Raw genomic sequence first — 23,373 nt, forward strand, 5'->3', positions numbered from 1 at the left:
AACATTTGATCCTACTTTTATCTTTGTACAGTCCAGGTCACATTGAGGCACCAAATGATTTATGAACATTCCCAACCCTCAGCTTTTTCTTTCTCTTAAAACATTCATTGTTGCTTTTTAGGCTTCACCTTCCTTCCTTCACTTCCTAGCTACTTAATCTCTTTACTTCATATCGGACGATCCAGCTTCACTTCCTTCAGTCCCTTGAAAAACTCCTCTTCAAACCTCCACTTCCCTCGCTCCATCTTGTGCATCTGTTATTCCAATATCGAAACACGTCACTATCATGATATGTGACTTGCAAAGATTAACACACTGTTCCAGTTCCTCTGTGACTTGTTCCAGTGCCTCCAGGTACTCCTGTGACTCCTTATCAAGATCAGGATCCACTTCAACTGTCAGACAAAAGATTACTGAGTAAGAGAAATAGGCCATAGCAAGCAATTATTCCATCACAAAGGAGCCAACAATCATAGAATAGTTTGGGTTGGAAGGGACCTTCAAAGCCCATCCAGTCCAACCCCCCTGCAATGAGCAGGGACATCTTCACCCAGATCAGGTTGCTCAGAGACCTGTCCAGCCTGGCCTGGAATGTCTCCAGGGATGGGGCATGCACCACCTCTCTGGGCAACCCGGATGAGTGTTTCTCCACCCTCACTGTAAAAATATTCTTAATAATGTACAGTACAATTTTATTCCTCTTAAGAAATCTTTTTCATTTTGTTCAGTAGATGCAAAACTCTACCTTGAGGCTCCAGTTAAGCACAGCACTCAATCTGTGAACAAATTTCAGGCCTCCATTTCCCAGCTATAATATGAAAAAGGAAACATTTTTTTCTTTCTTTGGAAAGATAATAAAAGGTTATATAAATTTTTAACATTAACAAGCACCACTGTGAGTCTCCACATTGTTTTGCTGTTTTTGTCTGGTTGGTTTGGGGTGGGGGTGTTAATTCCTGGTACTACTCAGCACTGAACAAATCCCATATAACAGAAATAAAAATGGAGTCACAGAGTATTTTAGGTCTCAATTCAGCAAAATATGTTAGCAAGTGCTTCATTTTTTCAGTGGGACTGCTCACATGCTGAAAATTTGTTACATGCTGATCATACTGCTGTTTTTGCAAAGTACTTACAGTCTTCCTTCCACTTCTTTGGATCCATCATCAACCTGCACTTTGTCTCTTCTAACTCTTCCTTCAAATAATCATGCTTTGCCTTCACTTCTCTGATTCTCTGCTGGCGCCTTTCTAGTATCTTCAGCTTGGTATGGAAATACATCAGACCCTTTTAAAACACAGAAAGACCATTTCATTAATTCCCCTGTTATGAGCTGGCCTCCGACAGTTTGACACAAATTGCTCCCAGCTCTTTACTTCTTAGAGTTAGCAGGTGGGTTGCTTTGTTTGGTTGTGGGGTTGGTTGGTTTGGGGGTTCTTTAGGGTTTTTTTATTTGAAGTTTACATTAATGGATTCTAAACAAGAGGAACAGCATGCTACATCACTCGACCATTTGTTGCACTTGTCTGAATTAGGAAACATCTCTAATACATTCTGAAATTACTACTGTTTGTAGAGGATTTTTTTTTCTAGCAATGCAAATGATAAGCACAACCTAACAGTACTGTGAGAGTTATATTTAATCCTAAAATCTTAAAAGCACTCCTACCTTCTCAACATCCGGGAAAGGCTATTATGAAAGAAATGGGAAAAAGGCATCAGAGGAATATAGAATTCTGGTCTCCAAAACAGAATTAGCTGAAGTGTTTTCCAGTTACAAGTAAATTGAACTCAGTGCATTCCTGATTTAATAGAATCCTGTCATTTACATGAAGAGTTAATGACCCTGCAGTTGAGGGAGACTAAGGTTTCATCAGCCAGACTAAGATACTAAAGTCTTCTCATAATGTATTCATTGGTAACTTCCATTTATATCATCAGTCATGTTAGACACAATTAATTTTAGACAGTAATCATTTTCATTTTCTGTGTTAAGGGGACATCAACATATGAATTGTAAAATTAATAATTACAGTGCTTTAATTGCAATCAATTTTCTGAACACCATTCCAGCATTCAAGCAGGGATTCTGCGGGTATACTGTAATTTAAGTTGTCTACAAATGTTTTAAAATATGTACTGACCTCAGTTTCCTCTTGTCTGTGTCGCTGTAATCGTTCCACATCATCTATCTCATAAACTTTAATTTCAAATGGCTCTTTTAAAGTGCCCGGCAAAGGTGGTAGATCAACCCATTGGCCAGTGACGCTGGGTTTTCTTCCTAGGGAGGCAGCATCAGGTAATGGAGCAGGAATCAGTCTACGACGCTGGAGACCTAAAATACAAAACACAAGTGCTCCTCAGACTCTAGGAGACTATCAGACTGCAGAATGTACTGCAATGAATGAAAGACCTAGGTTCTCAGGATACTTAGGAAGAAATGCTTTCCTTGATCTTTTCCTTTTAGTAAAATACCCTCAGGCTGCTAACTGAGTTACTTCCTTAACAAAGTATGTTCCGTTCGGTTCACGGATGGGAGAAACAGCAGTTTGCCCTGTCATTCTGTGAAAGCAGATGTCTGAGCATCAATTCTTTATTCCCTCCTTGCAAAAATGCTCAAAAACCTGAGTTAATTTTTCTTTGGTGGGCTACAGTGGTATTCATTACCTTGCAGGGTCAACGAGAGAGTAATTTCAAACCAATACTGGTAACAGCAGACGAATGTGGAAATCTCCTGCTCCTCCAGTTAGAGTGAAGCAGGGCTACACATCATCATATTAGCTCTTTGCAAAGAGCAAACAGTTCCTTTCAGAACTACTACCAGTGCTTTAAGTTATGTATAGGGTCTGCATGGCCAGGTTTTGGTAGAAGCAGGGCTACATGGTGGCTTCTGTGAGAAGCTGTTAGAAGCTTCCCCCATGTCTGATAGAGCCAACGCTAGACAGCTCCAAGACAGACCTGACACTGGCCAAGGCCAAGCCACCAGCAACAGTGGTAGCACCTCTGCGGTAACATATTTAAGAAGGAGAAAAAGTTGTTGCACAACAGCAACTGCAACCAGAAGAGAGGAGTTAGAATATGTGAGAGCAGACTCTGCAGACACCAAGGTCAGTGAAGGAGGTGGGGAGGAGATGCTCCAGGTGCTGGAGCAGAGATTCCCCTGCAGCCCATGAAGGATACCACACTGGTGCAGCTGGATGCCCAAACGAGACTGACCCCATGGGAAGCCCACACTGGAGCAGGCTCCTGGCAGGACCTGTCGCCCAGGCTGGAGCAGAAGGACCCCATGTGGGGACCCACACTGGAGCAGTCTGTTCCTGAAGGATTGCATCTCATGCAAGGGACCCATACCATAGCAGTTTGTAAAGAACTGCAGCCCATGTGATGGACTCACACTGAAGAAGCTTGTGGAGAACTGTCTCCTGTGGGAGGGACCTCACGCTGGCACAGGGGAAGAGAGTGAGGAGGAAGGAGCATCACAGACAACGTGTGTGAACTGACCACAACCTCCATGCCCTGACCCCCTGTGCTGCTCTGAGGGAGGAGGTAGAGAAATTGGGAGTGACGTTGAACCTGGGAAGAAGGGAGGGATGGGGGGAAGCTTTTCAAGATTTGGCTTTATTTCTCATTACCCTGCTCTATTTGATTTGTAATAAATTAAACTAATCTCCGTCAAGTTGAGTCTGTTTCTCCCATTATGGTAATTGTTGAGTGATCTCTCCCTGCCCTTATCTTAACCCATGAGCCTTTTGTTATATTTTCTCTTGCCAGTCCAGCTGGGGAGGAGGAGTGCTAGAGGAGCTTTGGTGGGCACCTGGCATCAGCTAGGGCCAGCCCACCAGAAGGTGCTAAATACCAGCAGTTTTCAATGCCTGTGGGATTTGGAAGCATTCAGAAGTCAGCAACCAACCAAGCTGAAACTTGAGCCACCTCTAATATCAAGGCCTATCACCACCCACGTGCACCAACACTTAGCAGCTCAGAGCATGACAAAACTCACCAATTCCCAATGTACAAATATCACCATACTGCCACCTTGATGCACCTGCTAGAGCTCAAGTTTCATGAATCAGAGACTGACCTCGGTCCTTCAAAAATGCTGGTATGTTTGTATACAACAGTAGGCACTTTGGTGTCCAGCATTTTTTTTTTTTAATTGTAAGTCTCTCTTCATTCTCTAAAAGGCTGATCTTTACACTATGTGTGTCAAGGATGAGTATATGCATAGAGATGGTGAAGCAATATTAACAAGGCTGCAATCTAATCCCTAGTAAACAGGAGGGCTGAAGGCCACCAGAAACAAGCTTAAATGTCACATGATAGCATTAAGTATAAGCAGTTTTTGGGCGACTGGTGGCAATAGATTTAGTGCCTAACTTCCTTCTCTTATTGAAAACCAATTCAGAGGTAAGGAGTCTTATTTCTTCTGGTCTCCTTACAAAAGTGAGCACACCGAACAGAAGAGACAGTGCTGCTCAGAGGTCAGTGCTGCCAAAATAACTTCTGGGCTAAGACCTCTACAGAAGACTTAAGTGCTGTCAGGTAAACGCTGTCACATAAACCCCATCACAAACTTCAACATGAAATGGAGACAAAATCCCAGCAAGTACCCCCAAGAGCAACATATCTTAATAGACGCCAGAAGAGTTACCTGCTTTACATATTCTTAAGAAAAACTTAAGAATTCTAATTCTTAATTGCATCTAATTCTTAATTGCATCCTTGCTAATTTCTAAGTAAAAAGAATAATCACAATGGGAATATTTTGGAAAGAGGAAGACTTGATTGAACTTCTACACCACCTATTCATCATTCTCACAACCACAATTCAGTTAGCCTGAATCACGACTGTAGTCCTGCCTGCTGAAATCACCCACTGTAACTCTGGTTCTTAACCACTTTGGTGACAGCAGGATCCCTCTGAAGATGACAACAAACAGACAGAGTCAAACACATATACTAAGCAGACAGACTTCATATCCTTCCACTGTATCAGCCAGGGTCAACATCATCTCTCCAAAGATGAAGTTAAAGGACAAGGGGACAAAGTTTCCAGTAACAAGTATGGAAGTAGCATCTGTCCCTAAATCCAGAGACTGCATGACTCCAACATAGTTTGGAGTAACACAGGCTACTCCAAGAATCTCTAACACTTTGCAAATATTACAATATATTTTAGGCCATAACAGGCCTGAACCAAACATTTATTGTAAGAAATATTTCATGACCTTCCTAGGAAACCTCATTTCATGTATAAAACACATTATTGTCTCAAAGTCTACAGCACTCCAAGAAAAGTATGACATAATTTACTGATATAAAGCAATTTCAATTGGAAAAAGAAATAGTTCATCATTTTTAAAGACCTTATAAGCATTTCCTGGGGCAAAACCAAATACAAATCCATCAGTGGGTAATGCCTTCTCAATACATGTCCAACTTATATAGCTGTTAATATTGATTTGTAGGAAAGGTTTAAGAGGTTGATATGCTATGGAAAGAGAACTGCAGTAAACGTTGCACTGACTTCCCAAAATTATTTATCACCTGCTGAAGCAACTCAGTTTCTTTGACCAGAAAGCACCATGAGATCTACATCAGTTTAACTCATTTGGTTTTACTGCCAGAATTGCGCATCATGGGTGTCTACAGGGACTGCAATAAGTACCGCTTTCCAACCAAAAGCTCAGATTCAGCGCGTTGCTGATATTAAGTTGCTACTATATTTCCAACAGTCAGTACGCTTACTTGGGTTGCTGAATGAGGCTGTTGGTCATTAGCTACACAGCACTAACTGCCACTGATTCTTTACAACACTACAAGACTCCAACCTAGATCGCTAAAAATTAATAATGTAACAGGAGTCATATGAGCCCGTTTTTGAGCTGGCTACAACTAGCAGCACTTAGATGAGCACCACCTGCGAAAGCCATATGGAAAGGCACTGGAGAGCGGGAAAGGGACCTGGCTCTCGTGCGCCCACCTTCGCACGGTGTAGTCGATGCACCTGCCTTGCACAGCACGTGAGCCGGAGCCACCTCTTCTGAGCAACTCCCCCAGTCAGGTGTCTATTGCCTGTGGTATCCACATGTACACTCTAAAATTTCTTTATAAAAACACTATTACAGCACGATACAATAATTTTGCAATTAGCAGGTAGCATTAATGTAAGCGCTGCTGCACATTATGTACACACCCTACTGCTCTACCTCTAAGCCTTATCTTGGGTGATCCAAGGCACATTCAGCAATCCTCATTAATTCACAAACACTCTTCTCCCCTCTAGGCCTATTCCCTTGTTTCCAAAATATATTCCCAGCCCATCTCACTGAAATTCCCTCACAGACACCTGGCAGCAGAGCTCCTCCTCCCTTCACCACCAGTCTTCCCAGACACTCACTTGATCCTCACAAAAAACTCATCAGCAACCATCTAGCATCCTCATTCTTCCCAACCCACCCATAGCACCCTCCTATGTTGGGCCACTCTGGTGCCACACTCACTGCCAACCCTGCTGAAGGAGGAAGGAACGTCCCCCCATCTGCCAGCAGCCACCTGCTGCCTCCTCCCTTGCAAGGAGGCTGCCGGCGCCCCGGGGTGCCCAGCGCTTCCCCTGCCCTCTCCGCCACAGCACCTCTGTCACACCTGGAGCTTTGAAGTGAAATAAATGACAGGTAGCTGCTGTCACAGCGATATGCATGCACATACAAGTGCATGCAGGCAATCCACCCCTCCATGCTTTGAGTTTACCTCAAACCTCCCCTCCCTGTCAAGAGATGCCATGAAACCCGCCCCCATCCCCAGGGACACGGCAGTGGACACCTGGTCACCTTCCCCTTTGCTCCTTACCTGTCGATCGTTTCTTGGGAGACTTAAGGCTCCTCATCCGTCCTGGCGATGACATCCCGCTTTCACTCATGGAGTCATGTGCTGAAGAGGCGCTGCCCGTGGCCTCGCTGTCCCGAATCATGCTCTCGTAGCCACTGCTACCCCCGCTGTGGTAAAACAGAGCCGTCCTCCCCATGGCTGGCGGCAGCTCCCCGCTTAGGACACTGCTGTTGTCACTGCCGTGCCCACTGCTGTACCGCTGAGGCCGCCGGGGTGCCGTTATCTTGCTGTATGGAGATGGCAGCACCGGGATCTGTGACTTCTCATCGCTGAGGTTAATGCCACTGTCGTTGCCACTGTCGGAGTCGGTGGAGCCTCGGAAGTGGCCCGCCTTGGCAGAGCCACCCGACACCAGCTCATTCACGCGGCTGTTGGCCGCCCTCATGGCCTGCTTGGTCCCCATGATGGTCCCTCGGCCAGGTTTGCTGCTGACGGGCTGCACAGAGCGCGGGGCCATCTTCCCGCTGGGGGCCATCCCAGAGCCCTTCCCCGCGGGCTGCGCCAGGGACTTCACAGAGGAACTGAGAGACTTTGACCCGCTGGCAGAGAGGCACCGGTTTTTATTCCCATTCGATTGCACCTTCTGGTTAGCTGTGGGTTTTGCCTGACTGTTTTTACCAGGCACAGGGGCAGTAAAGGGTGGTGGTAAACCCATACTAGAGGCAACAGGGGGGACCCCCAGCCTGGGGACGGAGCGTCCTGCCCGGCTGTTGCTGGTGCTCCCGTTCTCCCTCACCATACTTGTTTTGCATCCAACCGATGTCAGGCTGTCACACCTCTCCAGAGACATGTGACTCCCGTAACGGTGCACGGCTTCACTCTTCGACACCTTCGCCTTTAGGCTGGACGTCATCTTGGGCAAAGAGTGGTCTCCCTTCAGGCTCATTTTGCTGCTGGCACTGTCGCTGAAGTAAGACCCTGCTTTCAGCCGCAAATCTGCATCGTCTTCAGCCTTTGGCACAGCAGCTCTGGCAAAGTCCAGGCCAGAGGCTTTTCCCCCACCATTGCCCAGACCAACAGGTTTCTGCTCCAGGCTCGATTTGCGTACAGGAGGCGTTGGAGGTGTTGGCCCACCTGGCCTGGACAACATGGGTGTCTTCTGTGGAGCACTCTTCTTTCCCAGCGATGATTTTAGGCTGCCAGTGGCCAAGGCAATATCCGAATTCCCTCGGGTCACAGCCTCTGACAAAGTACTGTTGGCATGTGACACTGGCATCACTCCCAGAGTGGTGGCTCCTCTCTTCAGCTGTGGCGTCTTCATTGCAACTTCTGACTTCTTTGCAGCTCCACTGGAGGATTTGCAGACCATTTCGCAACCATCCACAACCCTCTGCGAACAGGCGAGCATAGTCTGCGATTTTGTTGGCCCTGGTGCTGCGTCAAAATACTCGGCAGCCTTTCCTGGCTGCTTCTCAGTACCAAATGCATGAGATTTTTGACACAGCAGTGAGTTCACAGGTTTTGCTTCCAACTGATAATCGGTGCGCAACAGCCACGGATCTTCAAATATACCATGTGGATTCTGCAGCTCTTTATAACTGAGGACAGTATTATTGTGGATTGGAGACGAGGTAGTTTTTGATTTCCTAGGAAGACTAGAATGTATTGTTTCTATCACAGGCATATCACGAGAATTAGTAAATTTTATTTTTACTGGCTGATCAGTGACACAAAAAGCACTTTTTATCTGAGACGCTTTGGTAGTTTCAGAGACTTGAGGGTTTTTGCTGATGCCTGAGGACAGCTTGCTGGAACTCAAGCTCTCACTCTCCAGTTCAGAGAAGCAAAATCCACTGTCATTTAGAGTGCTTTTCAGGGGGATGGATAAATGGGATGAATCCAAGTTGAAGGGTTCCTCGGACTTATTACAGCTGTAAGATGACTGTGCGACAAAACTGTCACTGGACTGGGCTCCATCACTTTCAATTGTACAGATGCTGACTTCACTAAGCCACGAACTGATGGAGGAACGTCTGCTGCTGGTAAAGGGATCCTTAGCAAAGGGCACAACAATATCAATATTTACACCAGTAGAAGTCTCCTGTGAGGTATAAGCATCAAACTCATCATTTATGCTGCTGATAATACTGACTGGCCTTGAACCCGATGCAAGAGCCTGAAGGGAGCAGTCACTGTTAAAGCTAATGATACTGGAAGGTCTTCCATTATCCATAATCCCACTAATGGATAGTTCTTCCACCACAGTGAAAACAAGCTCATCCTCTCCATTCAGCTCAACAGGCTGCTGCAAAGTCACCGTGGTGGTTAGTATATCCCGATCAAAACACTTCCCTCTGAACGCTGACCTGAAGCTGTGTACCTCTATCGCACCTGACTGATTCTGGGGGTTGCTACCAACCAGGAATGTGCTTCCTATGGGGTTTTGCTCAGGTTCATTTCCTATCTGCTTGCTCATTCCCACGGGAGGAGTTCGAACTCCACTGCTATTGTCCAGCTCCAAATTCTCAGCTTTGGAGCTTGGCACTTGCTCTTTCTGCTGCACAGGTGGAGGTGCTGGGCTTTGCAAGGGTCTCTTTGCATACGAAGGCTTTTCCTTAATGCCACATTCAGCCGGGGCTTTATTCTGCTCTGGATTTCTTGAAGGGCTACACCTCGAGGACTGCAGGGAATCGATGACTGTCTCTCTCCCTCCCTCCAGTATCGAGTCTATTATTTTGTTGTCAGCTCTGCTCTGTGGCTTGGAATGCTCTGTTTTCAATTGAGGTGTGCTCTTTTCGTGACAATTGCCATTGCCACCCCTTGGAGCAACAGCCTGGAAAGGAAGGTTATATCCTTTTTTGGGAGATGCAGTTTCTTGTGGAACTGGTTTCTTAAGTCCTCCAGAAGGTGAAGATATTTTATCCTTTACCAGCTTAGACTGTGAATTTTCTGTACCTCCAGGGACTGGACTACAATTGGACACAACAGACATTTCTCCACAGGCAAATTTGATAGGTTCCTCACTTCCATCAATGCACTCTAACCTTTCTTGCAGTTCAGCAAAAGTGTTGCATTTAAAATGGTCCTTGTCAGAACTCCTACCAACAGCGGAATTGTCTTTATTTCTCTTCTTGTTTAGGGATGGGATGATGGGAACAAACTCTGGAGGACCTTCATTATCCGTCAATTCCCTGTCAGACAAAGCTGCACCATTGGGACCAACATAGATGACAGTATCACAAGACTGTTCACTACTGGAGGAATAATCAGGATCACTAGATATACTCAGGACGGGAAGGTCAGGATCAAGGGCAACAGTTCGCGGGTGGAATGGTCGCAAATGGGGCGGTCTTCGGACATGTCCTTCTTCACATGAACTCTCTCCTCCAGACGAGCTGGAGGCATACTGCAAATTATCAGTAAGAGAAAATATATAAATACTAATTGATATATAAGTGTGTATATATATGCTCATATAATTGACTAAAAGGTCAGGTTTGCTATATACTTTGTGCTTTGTGTATAATATCACAATTACATCTGGTGGAAAAATGTTAGAGTATGAATTAAAATAACAAGGTCATGGTACATAGATTTTACTGTATAAAGAGTAATATAACAATCACACCTTTTCAGATAATTCCCATTAAATATTATGTATTGTCATTCTCCTCAACAGTTTTCTGTTCCTTCCTTATTGGTTTTTAATTAATAGGAGCTTTTGAGATAGTTCCATATATAAGCAAAGAAAGAATACGTGTTTGGAACAAAAAGAAGGGAATTTCAGGATTAAGGACTGGGGGCGGGATGATGGCTCAGTGCCAAGTCATTTGTCAGTTCCTCTCCTGAGCTTTCATGCATTTTGTATTACTTCTTACCGCAGAGAAATCCCATGCTCTCCCACTGAGAGGTTAGGAAAACTCATTTTCAAATGAATTAATTGCTGCTTGTTTGTGAACCAACCTTGGATTTCTTCTTTCTCATTCGGTGGATTCGCGATGCAAGCTGAATGGTGGTGAGAGTTTCTGCATAATTGGCTGGGGAGTCAGAAATATGCGCAATCATAGTAGTTCTGCAGTTGATGTTCCCAAGTGATTCCCTCAACAGCATTGTCAACTTGTTGTCCCTGTGTTAAAAAATGAGAATGCTGAGATGGCTTAAAAATATCACAATCTTGTTTTGCAGATTTTTACATCACAAGTTGTGCTTTCTCTCTCATAGGATATATGCATGTATGGTACATGTAGATAAGAAATATGCTCGTATTATTTGACCACACTTGAAATGTCTCGAGATGGACATATACAAAGATACGTAGATAAATAATCAATTTGGTAGTAGTTGCATTATGGTATGTCATTTTATTTGTTACTTAGACAACTGTAAAATAATTGATAACTATTTTAGTTATGTCAGGTTTAGCTCATATTACCCCAGAAGCTCAGGAGTGCTGTATTTTTACCTGTGCAGACTTAGTACCTGGATAGCTAAGCTCTGTGAGCTATATGCAAACAATTTTGATAAGAAGAAAAAAGTCAACAGAAATGGTAAGAAAACTCTAAACAAATATAACAATGTTAGATATCAGAAGTACATTATCAGTGCCACCAGAACTAATCTACTTTCCATTCTGCCTGCTGTGCTCTGCTCTGACATAGCAAATGGGAAGCAGAATTTCTCTGTGAAGGCTTTCCTGGACAGAAAATCTGATAAGGCAAGTGACATTTTGTCATCCTTTGGTCCCCAAGACATCTATCCCCAGAGTTCCCTGAAGGCAGCTTCCTATTGCCCCCCTGAGCTGGCCCAGCATGTGGGAAGTACCGTCATATCCCTGCTCACCAAATAGTGGCAGGTGACACAGTTGAAGATCTGCCCTTCCCTATTCTAACCTGTTCATCCTCTACTCTCATCCACAAACCTAGTAACTAGCCTGAGGAAAATATCTTTCTGCCTAATACAGAAAGAACGAACACCTGTTTGAAATGCAGCAGTAGATAAATATGTGAAATGACACTATTGATAATGAAGGCACAAAGTTATAACACATAAAGACAAGCAGCAATTAAATTTAAGGACTGAAAGCCAAGTTCTGGTAAGGGTGTTTACAATGTGGCTGTCTTCTTTAGGTTGGGCTTCCCACAGGTGTGTTTGACATTTTATTGTCAAATACACTCTGCAAAAGACCACACCTAAATGTTCACCTCCACTGAACCACATGGTGGTCTTTTATTTTTTAAGTGAAAAAAATATATTATTCAAAAAGACGAGGAAAAATAACAACCTTTGATGATCACACTTGATAAGCTCTCTAGTATTTTCTGAAATTTCAATGTAATTTGTGAATTTGGAAAAGAGAAAGAAAATCCTATGAAATTCTGACATAATTGTTTACTAACGTCAAGCTGGTTGAGACTGCTCTGAATTCCAAACCCAGGAAGCAAAGAAGAGATAGAAGAAAAAAACATTTTGGCCATTTTCCCCTGCTTTTTTCAACAATTTAACCCTCCCCAACATTTCACCCAAACTGAATATCTATCAATATCCATACAATTTTTGCTCCTGTAATTAGGAATTTCCTGTTACTATGTGACATTTTAAAAATTGTGTGTGTGTGTATATATATATATACATATAGACAGGTAGATAAATGGATACATGTATCTATAATATCCAAGTGACCTTAAGTTAAGAAGACAGATCCCTCTCTGACAGAACTTCAACTTCATTTTACGTAAATTGTTGATGCAATTCATTGCTAAAGTAACAACAAACACAAATGTAAGATAATGCAGACAATAATTCACTTACTTATATGGCACATGCTTAGCACCATTAATTAAGGCCAAAATTACATTGCCCAGGGCAGAGAGAGACAGACACAGAGAACCTCCTGCATCTCGGCTCTTGCTCAGCACTTTTTCGCAGCTCCCCAGATCAATGAGATGCAAACGGCTGCGTCCTCCAGACACTGAAACAAAAAGGGGGGAAACAGTTGTATGTCATGTTCTTGTATGGGCTCAAGCCAAACTTGGTATTCAAAATGTATTCAAGTGAGGAAAAAAAGAATACAGCACGGGATAATGACCAAATTAAATATTAATAGTAAGGAAATGAGATATTAGCCACAACTACCAAAGCTAAAGGTGACTTGGCTGGCTTGAGGGTTCACTTCATTTTTTTCTTTTTAAGTTTATTGCAAATTATTGTTTAAACTAACCCAAAACCCACATCATTTAAAAATAAACAATACAGTAAGAAGATTCATACTTCCTCCTTTGCCACTCTTCTCCATGCGATACTGGTATATGTGAAGAGTAAAAAGCATATGTGAATTCCTCCTGTCTTCTTCCTCGCATTCAGGTTTGCTGGTACTTCTGGCAGCAATTGCAGCATCAAGGAAAAAGGCAGCTTTCTCTGCTGTGGGGGCCCTTAGCTCACTTTGGTTTTGAAGCTTGAATATAAACAAGAAAATGACTAATTAGCACAGGGGCGTTCTTTTTTATTATTTTTCTGCTGAATTGACTAAATATCTAGGGCACTAAAAGAAACAAATATGTACACCATGGGAAAACAGCTTATAAATTAAAAGCAATAATTTTTTTTTATTGTCTCAAAAGTTGTCGTAATTGTTGCCAGATAAAAGGAAATAAAAAGCAGAAGAAAGTCAGGCTCAGAAAAATCTATGTTGTGATATCCATTATACCTGGGTTCCGCATATTGGATCTTCTCTCAGATAAACCCCGGGAGACTGGCCATCCTGAAGGCTGCCAGTGGCTACTTCAGCTAACAAATCCTTAAGGTTTTCATCTTTGCCACTGATCTCCACAGCAGATACTCTAATAGAGAAACGAGTCCCAGTTTTTTCTTTACGTTCATTGATTAATTTGAAGAGCCAAGAAATTGCACAGGGGATGATACCAAGGCTTTGTGTGGAGCTATCCTTCCCAATCATGGTAAAAGATTTTCCTAGAATAAAAAGACAAACATGAATTTAGTTCACCTTTCTTGTACTAGACTCTTCATATCACCACTGTACATTATATGCAATGCCATGTGCTGCACAGAAAATGGGAAAGAACAGATACAAAAATGCAAGTATTTAATCATTAATCTGTTACTATTTATTCAATTAGTTTTCCATTTTTGTAACTCAGACCCACAGCAAATTAATGTTAAAAGCATCTCTGATCTTTTGATTTTCATCACAATGCACCTATATAAACTTGCTCTTGAATAAGCTAATCTGATGTTACATTTTACCTTTTCAAATTAAAACTTACAAGCCCAGTGTAGAAATAAACCATGATAAGTTTGCAAAACTAATTAAAAAGAAATTCTAATCTATTCATATACTCCAGGTTTATTGTTCCAGGAGCTGACAGCATGTAATTACCAGACTGACATAGTAATTAACTGTAACGAATTTGGGAGCTCACCAAGCTTGACATGACCAAAGCAAAATATGCAACCATCTGCACCATTCACAACAGACTGGATTACTTCTGCTACTGTTCCAGAGCATACCTCAGCCTGAAAGAAAGATTTGAGATAAATAAGTAAAAGAGCATATACTGCTATGGTTTTTACTGTTCTTCTGTAATGAAATGAATGACTCAATATTTTTGAGGTGCAATATTCTCTCCATTTTTATGGCACCAGTCCTACTATTTTAGAAACTATGCTATCTTAAAAAATAATAAAATATGCTACTACAGCCTAAAACAGTTTTCAGTTCTATTAAACCAATTCTCTTGGAATATTGATTCTATGACTAATGTAGCAAACTGAATACTATCCAACCAGGCTTCCTGCTGGTATAATAGCTTAGCCAAGGCTATTCAGCAATAGTAGCAACTCCACTGAAATTAAGCTACTCAAGAGTGCTCACAGGAATTAAAAAGACATTTATACGGGAGAAAATGCATTAAGATCCCTGAATAATACTTCATTGTATCACATCTTCCTCTTCCACGGGAAAAAACATCATCAATAAAGATAACTTGCTAAAATATTTGAGTGTACTAGAACCAGTTTATCCACGTCAGTGAAGGTTTCAAGTATACAATAAGATCATCTATTAAGTACAGCAACTGGGGCCCAGGGGAGACGGTTGGTGTAAATATGTAACTGCAGTGAAATGAAAGGCTCTGTCTGCAGGTGCATGGCAGCAAGATTGCCTCGAGCAACAGAGGTGGCTGCGCTGGTCAACGTCACCCAGGAACACCACAAACAGGCCACTCAACAGGCCCACCACAAGGACCTGAGCAAGCCCAGCACAAACCAGGGGTCAGCCACCTGAGGGACTGGTGCCAAAACCAGCAGAGAAGCAGGACATGACTGGCCACCTTGCAGGAGGGCTGGCAACACAAGTAAGAGAAAGCCACCTCCCGTTATGGACTAATGTTGAGATCACTGCTACACTTCTGCACAAAAAACCAGCCTCCTGATGTCATTACCATAGCTCTAGGTACTGATGTGTGTGGGAGGTTATTCTGCATCTTTAGAGTTTGGCTAGAACTTGGACCTCATAAATATTTTTGTATATCTACTTTGGAACCCAAAAAAATAAACAAAACCCCAGCAGAAGATCTGAGGGTAAGATTCTGAACTAGATTTTGTCAAGTTTTCTCAACATTAATGTATCATTTTCAACTTGGATGTTTTGTGGTGTACTTTCACCCTATTTTTTTTTTAGCAGTTCAAACTTGAAGTAGTTCTTCATATGCTGCTGAATTTGGTCTTCTTTTTAAAGCTGTTCTAAGATTTTTTCTGAACCAAAGATTTTTTCCCAGAAGGAATTTTCAGGTGTCCATGAGTACAATTTCACCAAATTTACTGCAGCCCTCAGTCCTCTCAAATACCAGCCATCCTGCCTGCATATCAGATTTCAGGTCTGGGGCTACTGCTGTACAAATACAGCCTTTTGCAGGCCAAAAGAAAGACATGCACCACCACCAGCACAACAATCACAATAAAATAACCAGTCAAAAACATAGTATAAAATAAACTGGAAAAGGCAAGGAAAACATAAAACCTCTCTAAGTGTTTCAGTATGGCAATCCCACAGGGTTAGCTGTATCTCTTCTCCTAACAACAGCATTTAGTTTAATGTTAAGCACATGTTCATTTCCCATTGAAAGCAGTGGGGAAGGACTTTATTTCAGTGACATCAAATAGGTTAAAACCTAACCGGATGGAAAAGTGAATTTCAAATTGGCTGTGTGTCTCTCTCTAACAAGAGAAAACGCAGGAATACAATTTAGTCAGCAAATTCATCTCCCCAGCTATTACTCCGTAATTTTACATCTATGTAAGAATTTACCCACTTGCCTAGTAATTACCGTGTTTTTTCCCAAGCATTAAGGCAACTCATTCAAATAAAATTCCCCAGAAACAGAAAGAACATTTAAGGCAATCAAACTCAGTGGCCATGAGAAGACTCAGGAGGTTTATGCAAGTGACTCCAGTACCTGTGAAGCATCCTGGGGGAAAACTGCATCAAAGGCAAACATCTTTGGGACAGCAACAACTCCTCTCCTGTGACCTGCATTGGAAGGCCCACTTGCCACTGGATCATAAAAGGTGATTTGCTTTTTTCGTGGGTCTACCTTTAAGAAGGACATGGATTCAGACGTTTCATGTGCTCCTTGAGAGGGACAAATCCTTACCATCACTTTCACCTGCAAGAATTCAGAAGAAAGTGATAACTTGAGTTGTCAGCTACAGATAAACACATGCAAAGCATTCCTCCCGAACCCATTCTCCCTCCCATGACATGCTCATTTGTAATATTTAGGTGTGTCAGTACAACCGTGGGACAAAACCAGAGCGAGATTTTCCAGCCTGGTTTCCACCCTGGGGTCTGCACTGAACTAGCTTTTAAAGGTACACTTTGTCCCTTCAGTTGACTCTGTTCCAATTTTACCATTTCAAATTATACACAGCTGATCTGCAGGTATAATGCACTCTAGATTCAATACTATGCCTAAAGAAAGGGAAACTCTCAGTCTCCTACCTTTCAAGCACTTAACGTGACTGAAAGCACAAAGCAATCCACGCTGAAAATCAGTCTGAATAATGCAAGCCTCAAACAGCTGCCTAGTGCATTCAAACTGAACTAAATCTAGAAACTTTCAATTCCTGGTTCACATTCTCCTAATACAAAGGTGATTCTCTTATAGCTTTCCCAGGCAGATGCCTTTATGCTGTCATTGCTAGGCTCTTCGATGCTTAGTTGCAGATTTAATTGAAGCCTCAAAGAAGGGAAGAAAAGGAAAAAAAGCATTAAAAGGTCAAAAAGCTTGAAAAGAAATCACTCACAAAGTAGATTTCTATTGCAGCATTGCAAATGCCAATTTCCTACACATGGTGTTTTAAGACAGCATTTTTAGAGAGCTCAGACACGTTGGCTGTGATTTCCAAAGCAGCTTATAGGATCCAAGTGACAGGGTCTCATGGAAGTTCAGCAGAGGTTGCACACTTGCTTCTTTTAAGCTTCCTGGAAATCACACGCTTAGTTTGAGAAACTGAAATATCGCCTCACACTCACTTACGACCATTTATCCTTATTAAATGCCCCCAGGTCAGAACCAGCGTGTTTTATACAGCTTGCAGTGAAGTAAATGACAATTACAGGCACAGTGAATCACTTTGCTGATCTTCAATTCTGCACTGCCCAGAAGATCAAGCTTAAGAGAAAAGCAGTGCTCAGCCAGAGTGACTTTCTGTGGCCAATGTGAAATGTTTCAATAACAAGCTGAACTAGACTGTTATCTCCTTATTCAACTACCAGACAATTTTCACACCAGCGATGTTAACCATGTAGTATCACTGGGTGAAGAGCCTCCACGGCTGTAACGTACCACAGCCAGCAGAGCCAGAACGATTTCCACCCAGAGCACCTATGAGGAGCTTCATCTTCTGCAACTACTGACCAACAAAACACCCACTAGTTTTACAGCACTTGTATCTGATTTGGAAGGAGTGACAGACAGCAAACCTTCTGAGGCTGCAAATCTGGCAGGTGAACCCTCCAAACACAGAGCAGGAAGATGCTTGTGCATGAGTCAAGTCCTCCACCAGCCCTGAGCTGGATGTTGCATGGGGAAGCTGAATTGGAAAGCATGCATCTCTGATAAAGAATGATCCTCCTTTTCAGTAACTTATTGTTGCCAATTTAACCTTAAATGTGCCAGGACAATTTGACTCCTCTTTACTATGTTCCGAGAACATAATTCATTAACATGGTGTGCACTCACTACACTGACACACTTTTTTTTGTTTTTGAAAAAAAATGTGTTTTGCAGTTGGCATCTCCCCATCACTCCCATATCCAGAGAAATAATGTAAAAGGCAGAACCAAAGATGAAACACTACTCCAACAAAGCACAACATGGGAAAATCAGGGACAAAGTGATGGCATACACACCTGCACCCAGTGGGTGCAAGTGAAATGTGGTGTCCAAGCCAGGATGATCCACAGCAGACCGGTGGGTGCAGAGGAAGCACCCTGCTGAACTCTCCCTGCTTTATCACCTGGGGACAGTGTGGAACATCAAGATCTCCTTGGCGTCCTAAACCGTTTCATATTTCCAGTTCCTCCTTTCTACAGGGGCTAAGCTGCACACAGGCATCTCTGCACAGTTCCTCAAGCACCCTCACAGAAAATATTTTCCATAAAGAGGCTATGAAAGCTTTTCTTCAACATTTTTTCCAAAGAGCATAAGAAACAACTGATCCCTCCAGTAAACACTGCAGAAGGCTCCACTAAAGGTAGCAGCAAACTCTTCCGCTGACACAAGCAGTCCCCTGATTTCAACACTTTCTTTTATTTCTCCTTTTCACAGTGATATGAATATGAAAATACAGTCCCAGAAAATAAGCAAACCTTAGAATAAATGAAACAGCTGCTTTAAAAGCAAAGTGCATGAGAGGTGACACACTCAAGGCTGTTTCCCCATAAAAGCTCCATGAAGCCAGCTTTGTGTATTAGCCTGCTAGCTCAACCTTGACACGCTACCAAGGTGCTCAGTAAAATACGTACCCTCAGGGGAAAAAAAAACAAAACACAACACCACACACCTATATATATATATATAAAAATACAAATTATACAAATGCCCACTTCAGGGGGTCACTTGATTAAAATGAATTTTAAAATATATGCTGTTTTCAAAGCACTTGTCTAAACAGTCCTTTCTGCTCTCTCTTCCACCTATTATTAGATTATAGCAGCCAGAGCTCAGATAAGGGAAAATTGGTTTGCCCCTGACCTAAACAGCAAGTTACCTCCATCGGAGCATTGCTCCCCGTAACACAAAGATGGCTTCACCCCCAGAAAAACCTTGTGTGTCAAATCAGCTTTTTGAAACCACCTCTCTGAAGTAGAAAGATACTACAACAGCTTCCCACAATGGATCAGATCCCAAACTTAACGGGCCTCAAGGGTCATCTTCATTTTTTACAGTGAAAGTGAGCTTTCAAGACAAATGGGAGGAGGGGGAGAAAAGCAGCTCAAGGGAGTTCTTCTTTCAGTGTTTCATGTATAAAAGCTGATTTGCAGAACAGAAAAATACTGATTTCAAATTTAGTTTATCTGCCCACTAAATCTGTCTGTAAGTGATGCCTACGAGAAATTGTAGGGTTATAATGTGTTGCACTCATTCATGCTGCTGAGCCAGACTTCGACTTCATTTGAAAATGCAGTAGAAATGCGCATGAAAGTACCAACAAGCACAAAGATTACTCAAACATATCCCTTCACAACAGCAAAAACTAAGTGCAGTCAGATCCCGAGTCCACATACATGCTTCTAAGTACATAAAAGAAAGGTTTGGTGTTACACTATTTATTCTTCTCACACTTCTTGCCCTGCTGTGTTTCAGGACAAATCTTAAGTGATAGCTTTATATTCTCAGCTCTGCAGTTCATCCCAGTACTCTTCTGGGATAAGTACTGCAGAAAAAGCAGGATACTATAGAGCCAGCGTGGTTCCTGCCTTAAGGATCAACTTAACTGCATCTTCTCCTGGGTCTCTTTATCTAGTTCTCATACAAAAGTCATGTTCACCTGTAGAGACAGCAACATGCAGTACAGGAAATCATGCACATAAAAGGGCTTGCAGTGAGGGAAGAATTCAAGAAAACATGGCAACTTACAAATTTAAAAGTAAATTTGGCCTATAACCGGGGGGCATAGCAGCGATACCTGCACTGCACTCTAATGCTTTTATTTGCTAATGAAAATGAAGGACTAGAACTAAATGCAATAACAGGCAGAGAGTTGGGGTTGTTCAGTCGGGAGAAGAGAAGGCTCCAGGGAGACCGTATTGTGACCTCTCAGTACTTAAAAGGGGCTTATAAGAAAGATGGGGACAGATTTTTGAGCAGGGCCTGTTGCCATAGGACAAGGGGTAGCGGTTTGAAAATAGAAGGTGGTGGATCCAGGACAGATATAAGGAAGAATTTTTTTACAATAAGGGTGGTGAAACAATGATCCAGGTTGCCCAAAGAGGTGGTGGATGCCCCATCCCTGGGGCATCCAAGGCCAGGCTGGACGGGGCTCTGAGCAACCTGATCTGGGTGAAGATGTCCCTGCTCATGGCAGGGGTTGGACTGGATGAGCTTTGAAGGTCCCTTCCAACCCAAACCATTTAATGATTTTAAAAGATCAATTTCAGGCCTACTCTAGATCACACCCCGTGTGGGCAGTTATTCAACAATACAGCCAGTTTCTTGGGCTCAGCTCAAACTGCAGCGGTGCCAGCTACTGGGAACACTTGCACAAAGCAAAGAAGACTCAAGATAAGGAATAGGGAGAATGAATGAAGAAATTGAGAACAAGACAGAAAAGAGCTAAAAGGAATGGCAAGGGGGAAGGAATGGCATGAGAAAGAACACAAAAAAAGACAAGACAATACAAATATGGTAAAATTCCAGAAAAGTCATCTTAGGCTCAGGGTGTCTGTGCCCTGACCACTTCTAGACCCCTTCAGGAGATCTAACATGGCAAATCCATCCTGTGATGGGGTGACTCTTACTCCTAGAACTGGGCATTTTTAGGAACTCCATTTTTTCTCCTCTTTTTTGTATTTCTTCTTCAATGTCACAGAAAGATGCAAAATAAGGAAAAGAATTATGAATGGAACTTTATCATTATCAAGGATATTTTAATGGGGATGTTGATAGAAAAAGAGAATATATTTGTTCAACTTCTGCAAATGAAAATAAAATAAACACAACCATCACAATACTTGTACATTATTAATATTTTTCTCAGTGCCTGAAGACATCCTAAATCATGCAAACCACTGAAGTATCTCATTAATTAGCCAACTCTAATCTGGTGGGTTTTGTACACTGGGGGTTAACATTCAGCTGCTGAGGTCAGCAAAACTGCTGAAGGAAACCCTATGAAATTCAAAAGTGTTTGGGAAAAGAAGATGGCTGATACATCCTGAATATGCTATTAAAATATAAAGAATTTTAAAAGTAAATAAATGAGTACATAATTTTGAAAAGACTCAGAAATAGGCAGCATAAGGTCAGAGGACCACTTACACAGCACAACAATTTTAACCTTCAATGGCAAGGATGGGAGAGAAATTGATAGCAATCAAGGAGATATATATATTTTTTTTTTAATGGGCTAAACTCCATACAGAAACATCTGATGAGACCACTAGAGAACCACTGAACCATATAGTACACTCAAATACCTGTAATTTATTGAAGCCCTGAGCCAAAACTCTAGACCTTGACGTCTCAGACCCTTATGAAAATCAAATATAGATGCATATTTAACAATTCTGACCTAAACAATGAAACCTCTCTGAAACTAAGAGATATACATCTTGTCTGGTGCCTCCCCTTTCTCCTCTTATAGCCCACTCCTCCTACCCCATTTTACATCCCAAGGGTCACAAGGAGAGACCTTCTGCCCCATCATCTCACGGCAGTCACTGTTCCCATGCTGTGGCCTCCTCCAAGAGTACCATCCGCGTGTGTTCCCTTTGTGCAAACTTATGATTTCCAGACCCCCCCCCCAAATACTGAACCAGCTAGAGCTGAGAACAGGACAAGCGAATCACAGCAACCAAAATAATCAGCTGGCAGCAGCACTGGTCAAGATAGTGCAAACATCAAGCATATGTCAGTGTCAGAAAGCAGGTTTGGAAAAATAAGAGACAGACCAGAAAGCTGTGAAACCCAAATTTCAAAGCAACTCTCTGACATGAATGTGAGACTGATGGCCAGAAGCAAGCTAGCAGTTTTGTCTAATACAGCCCACATATTTTGGATATGCTGAACTGAATGGAGCTACAGCAAAGCCACGCATCAATGAACACAGAACTCCTCCAAGACCAGTGAGGCATGCATCATCCCAGAAGAAAAACATCCAAGGCTGACTTTGTAGAGAAAAGAGCCGTGATAACAGAGAGAATGACACAATCCTACACAATTTCAGACAGAAACAGTCAAGAGACTGAGACAGCCAGGTTCACATTGATTACTACCTTGTAATCAAGAGATAGAAGGGCTATCAACTCTGAGCCCAGACGGGGAAGGACAGCCTCATGCTTAAAGAAACACATGATTTGGATTCTGTTTCTAAGACTATCTTGGATCTCTACTACACGTTTTAGACAATGAATAAAAAAATATTATATTACCTCAGAGAGTTGGTCATGCACCTTTCAGTGGAGTGAAGGGTGCCAGATACTCTGTGGTTTAATTTGGGACAGACATGTAGACAGAAAAGACTCCACTAATTCACTAAGTAATGACTAGACTCCATGGCATTTTGAATGCTGAGGAAATTAAGACCCTGACCCAGCCAAGTATGTTAGGACAGACATAACTGTAACTTATGGTATCTCCCTTGAAATCAATGGATGTGCAGCGTTCCTGTGTTTACAGTGATGTTCTATTGGAATTTGATGAGTATATAGTTATCAAGTTTCAAATTAGACAGAATGAGAAGGAAAAAATAGAAATAATAAATTTCAAAGCATGTAAAATCTTAAAATAGATACGCTCAAGCCTTTTTTACCAAAATAAACTCTGACTTTATCTGTCTATATTTTGGGAACATGCTGGCATTCTAAAAATGCTGCTCATATTCTACATTACAGCAGTATCATAATCCCTAAATGAACAAGCAATTTGGTCCTTAGCAATAAATGTCATTATTCCAAATTTGAATGGACACTAAATATTCCCTGAAATACATATCCTTGACAGGCATCATGCAGCCAGGAAGTTAATTTTGTCCAATGTTCACAAAATGGTGTATAACAGGAGGTTAATTAAATAACTATGGTTAGACATCCACCATTCTGAATTAAGATTTCCTGGCAAAAAATTATAAAGAATTCACATTCAGTTGAATAAAGACCATTTTCCAATGAAATCACTTATTTTTCAACTACAGTGTAAATCAAATTACAAAAGTCCTAGTTCAGAGCCAATATTTTTCATGGATTTAATTGTAACTGACAGATATATAACCCTTGCTAAATTGGTTTACTGTGGATAGTTCTTACAG

General features: G+C 42.1%; 1 protein-coding gene across 1 annotated transcript in view; it reads right to left on the reverse strand.

Annotated features, from left to right (window-relative positions):
• Positions 1-219: 219 nt before the first annotated feature.
• KIF26A (kinesin family member 26A) overlaps positions 220-23,373 on the reverse strand; it is a gene marked incomplete at its 3' end in the record, with an annotated part of 103,912 nt that continues 80,758 nt past the window's right edge. Inside the window, exons 6-16 of the mRNA XM_080345556.1 lie at positions 16,299-16,508; positions 14,265-14,358; positions 13,532-13,794; positions 13,096-13,279; positions 12,637-12,796; positions 10,792-10,954; positions 6,850-10,234; positions 2,145-2,335; positions 1,670-1,690; positions 1,137-1,287; positions 220-395 (exon numbers count right to left, since the gene is read on the reverse strand). Coding sequence (XP_080201682.1) covers positions 220-395; positions 1,137-1,287; positions 1,670-1,690; positions 2,145-2,335; positions 6,850-10,234; positions 10,792-10,954; positions 12,637-12,796; positions 13,096-13,279; positions 13,532-13,794; positions 14,265-14,358; positions 16,299-16,508 — 4,998 coding nt within the window. The remainder of the gene's footprint in view (positions 396-1,136; positions 1,288-1,669; positions 1,691-2,144; positions 2,336-6,849; positions 10,235-10,791; positions 10,955-12,636; positions 12,797-13,095; positions 13,280-13,531; positions 13,795-14,264; positions 14,359-16,298; positions 16,509-23,373) is intronic.

This window comes from Nesoenas mayeri (assembly GCF_963082525.1).
Source record: "Nesoenas mayeri genome assembly, chromosome: 5".
NCBI lineage: Eukaryota > Metazoa > Chordata > Aves > Columbiformes > Columbidae > Nesoenas > Nesoenas mayeri.